General features: G+C 48.4%; 1 protein-coding gene across 1 annotated transcript in view; it reads left to right on the forward strand.

Annotated features, from left to right (window-relative positions):
• The window catches only part of TRAPPC9 (trafficking protein particle complex 9), a 672769-nt gene that overhangs the window by 2788 nt on the left and 668355 nt on the right, over positions 1-1626 (forward strand). Inside the window, exon 3 of the mRNA XM_008568452.1 lies at positions 27-460. Within this exon, the coding sequence (XP_008566674.1) occupies positions 27-460 (434 nt within the window). The remainder of the gene's footprint in view (positions 1-26; positions 461-1626) is intronic.

Here is a 1626-nt window from a genome sequence, read left to right on the forward strand (position 1 = left end):
GCCCCCCCGGCGTGCGCGACTCGCAGCGCGCGCTCTGCATCCGCTACCGCCACCACTACCCGCCCGAGAACAACGAGTGGGGCGACTTCCAGACGCACCGCAAGGTCGTGGGCCTCATCGCCGTCGCCGACTGCTGCTCGGCCAAGGACTGGCCGCAGGCCTTGGAGAAGTTCCACGTGCAGAAGGAGGCCTACGGCGCCACGCTGTACGACTCGCGCCTGCTCGTCTTCGGGCTGCGGGGCGAGCTGGCCGAGCCGCCGCGCCCCGACGTGGCCTTCTACCCCAGCTACGACGACTGCGCCACCGTGGAGAAGCGAGTCGAGGACTTCATCGAGTCGCTCTTCATTGTGCTCGAGTCCAAGCGCCTGGACAGAGCCACCGATAAGTCCGGGGACAAGATACCCCTGCTCTGTGTCCCGTTTGAGAAGAAGGACTTTGTGGGACTGGACACAGACAGTAGGTGAGTTTACCTGGAGACCTGGGCTGCCTCCTTTGCATCAGAAGGGATGAATGAGCAAATGGTGAGATGTCATTGCAGCCAGGGTGAGAAAGGTGTAGTCCCTGGGTTTTTAGAACAGCAGGGACAGCCTTTGGTGAAGGGGAATCTTTTAGGGTTAGAGTGTACACTCACTTTCTTGCTTTCGGTGGGGATTCCCTAGTGGGACCCCGGGACTGCTGTCCAGTACAGTAGCTGGAGCCTCTGGTGGTTCTTAAGCTCTGGAAGGAAGGCCGGTCCGAGTTGAGATGAGCTGTGAGTGCAATGCACACCAGATCTGGGACTTACACTGAAGAACAGTGTAAAACAGCTCACTGATGCTTTTATATTTGCTCCTTGTCTATATAATAATACTTCACATATAGTAGATTAAATAAAATACTGCAGTCGACTCTCATCTGAGGGGGATATGTTCCAAGACCCCCAGAGGAGGCCTGAGGCCGCACGTAGCAATGAGCCCTGTATATACTGTTTTTTCCTATACTTACATATCTATGGTAAGGTTTAATTTATGAATTAGGCACAGTAGGAGATAACTAGTAATAGATAGATAACTAACAATAACTAATAATGAAATAGACCAATTATAACAATATACTGTAACAAACATGTGAATATGGTCTCTCTCTCAAAATATCTTACCATATGTAATATTTTTGAACTGTGGGTAAATGAAACTGCAGAAAGCGAAACCATGGATAAGGGGGGACTACCATATATTTTTAAAATCAGTTACAACTGTTTTTTCCTTTTTAAAATGTGGCAACTAGAAATTTAAACTTACTTATGTGGCTCACATTTTATTTCTATTGGAAGTGCTGCCCTAGAGCTCAGTTTGAAAACTTTTATTTAGTCTCATCCCTTAGATGTGTAGATGAGATGCTGAATCTGGAGAGGTAAGAACGAGGTCCTAGTTGAGCTGGAAGTGGAGCCCATGTCTCCTGACAACCAGGCTGGGTAATCTGCATGTGTCAGACTGCTTTCTTCTCACCTGACAGCCGCTTAGAAATCAGCCCAGATGAGTGTCAGGGGGCCAGAAATACCACTAGGGAGTTCCTAAAGAGCTATCTTATTTTATTTATTTATTTTTTAAAAAAGATGACCGGTAAGGGGATCTTAACCCTTGACTT

Source organism: Galeopterus variegatus, unplaced genomic scaffold (assembly GCF_000696425.1).
Source record: "Galeopterus variegatus unplaced genomic scaffold, G_variegatus-3.0.2 Scaffold24, whole genome shotgun sequence".
Taxonomy (NCBI): Eukaryota; Metazoa; Chordata; class Mammalia; order Dermoptera; family Cynocephalidae; genus Galeopterus; species Galeopterus variegatus.